Source organism: Penaeus monodon, chromosome 30, assembly GCF_015228065.2.
Source record: "Penaeus monodon isolate SGIC_2016 chromosome 30, NSTDA_Pmon_1, whole genome shotgun sequence".
In the NCBI taxonomy this organism is placed as follows: Eukaryota; Metazoa; Arthropoda; class Malacostraca; order Decapoda; family Penaeidae; genus Penaeus; species Penaeus monodon.
In genome coordinates this window covers 35730233-35732246 of record NC_051415.1, presented here as the reverse complement: position 1 = coordinate 35732246, position 2014 = coordinate 35730233, and the positions used below count along the sequence as shown (strand labels likewise).

General features: G+C 34.6%; 1 protein-coding gene across 1 annotated transcript; it reads left to right on the top strand.

Annotated features, from left to right (window-relative positions):
• Window positions 1-192: 192 nt before the first annotated feature.
• LOC119592754 (lipid droplet-associated hydrolase-like) lies at window positions 193-2014 on the top strand (the record flags this gene model as incomplete). Its single annotated transcript, XM_037941686.1, is given in 3 exon segments — window positions 193-325; window positions 626-757; window positions 1217-2014. Coding segments are annotated over 3 exon segments (918 nt in total), but the record flags the coding sequence as incomplete, so codon positions are not given.

The window sequence follows — 2014 nt, the reverse complement described above, 5'->3', positions numbered from 1 at the left end:
GCAAGAGAAGCTTAGTTTTACCCACTATGTTTTCCAGTACATGGATATCACTCCTTCCAGAGTAATACTGACTACCCACTGTACTGAGTGATAGATTTTAACCATGGGAGTCATCAGCAGTCGTTCAACTGCCTATATAGACAAAATTATAGCTAGATATAAGAAGTTAATTTGATTAATCCTCTTTTTCAGAATTTAACTCTGGGCAGAATGACAGGAGTATTAGAAAGGAAAGAACTACTTGTGGGTAAAAGACCAACAGATTTTTTGTGTGTTGGGCCATCTTTTGAGGAAAAACCGAATGACATAGTGCTAATCATCCCAGGTTCGTTTATCTGATAAACATGAAAAGTAATTACATAATAAGGTATTTTATTATAGTTTTTGCTTTTATTTTTTAAACTCAATGCATAATAAATCACTTGTTCTTTGTATTAGTAGTAATATATACATTTTATTCTTTTCACCCATAACATTTTTAAACAAAATAGTTAAACAATGTAATTCTGAATCATATTGTTTCTATCGCAGATAGTTATAACAATAGAAATTCCTCTTTTCAGCTTAGGAGACTTTTTTTTAAGTTATTACAGTAAAAGTATTTATTATATGTCTTTTTCTCCAGGAAATCCAGGTGTGACAGGCTATTACACCAGCTTCATGGAGACCATATATATGACTCTAAAGGGCACTCATGCTGTTTGGGCTGTTTCCCATGCTGGACATTGCTGTACCTCTTATACTAAGTCACAGCTTGGTAAGAGATTCAGTTCCTTAGCTCAACATCCTTCATTAATCCTGAAATACTATATATATTTTTTTAAATCCTATAATTATTTTTGCCAGGAAATCTATCCAAAAGACTTTTATAAGTCCTTTGGAAAAAAAGGCCCTTACAAGCATTGAAAATTTATAATTGACTAAACCTTAAATCCAACAGCTGTTAAGTATTTTGATATTTTGAAATAGTAGGCTGTAACATTTTCTAAATAGTAATTAAGGCATTTACTAATTTGAGATTTTGATATTGCATAGTTTTTCTTCTGGATGTGGAATGAGTGCTATGTCTAGATTGTTAGAATGACCACTGCAGTCCTTTGATCATGGTATCTTTTAAAGCTATGTAGCATAAACTTTCTATCCCTTGTATTGGTATATTTATATTAAGCACTACAGTGTAGTTAACAGTATTGATCTTTCTGTAATTCATCCACAGGGAAGGATGTGTATGACCTAAATGACCAACTTAGACACAAGATTGACTTCATCCATGATTTTGTTCCCAAAGGAGCAAAAGTTACACTTGTTGGACATTCTATAGGTTGTCAGATAATCCTCAGTGTCCTTCAGGCATTTGAGGATAGCACAGATATAAATATAAAGTATAGTTACCTCCTGTTCCCCACCATAGAGAGAATGAAGGACTCACCAAATGGGACTCGTCTTTGGCCTGTACTCTGCTATTTCCGTTGGCTTACCATTTTCTTGGCCATCATTGCAAGTTTTATACCAAAGAAGATAAAGGAGAGCTTGCTATATATATATTTTGGAAGAAAAGCACATAAACATGTAATAAAGGCCTCAATTGAGCTCTTGAATCCCAAGATTATACAGAATGTCCTCTGGATGGCATACAGTGAATTGAATGAGGTACTTATGCCCAATCTAAAAGCACTTGAGAAACACAAGGGCAAGGTAATGCTCTATTATGGTGCAAATGATGGCTGGTGTCCTCTGTCCTATCACCAGGATCTGATAGCAAAGGTGAAAGAAGTTAATGCCCAAGTGTGTCAGGAAGGACACGCACATGCTTTTGTTCTGAAGAGCTCAGAGCCCATGGGAGAAAAGGTGGCCCATTGGATATCTTGAGAAAACTTGCAGTATGCAAGCATTTGTTAAGAATATGCATTTACTAATAATTAAGTGATTAATTTGGCTAGTCAGCAGAACATGGATTGGATGAACTATATTAATGGCAAAGTATTGTAGACATGCTGGATAAAAATTATATGTA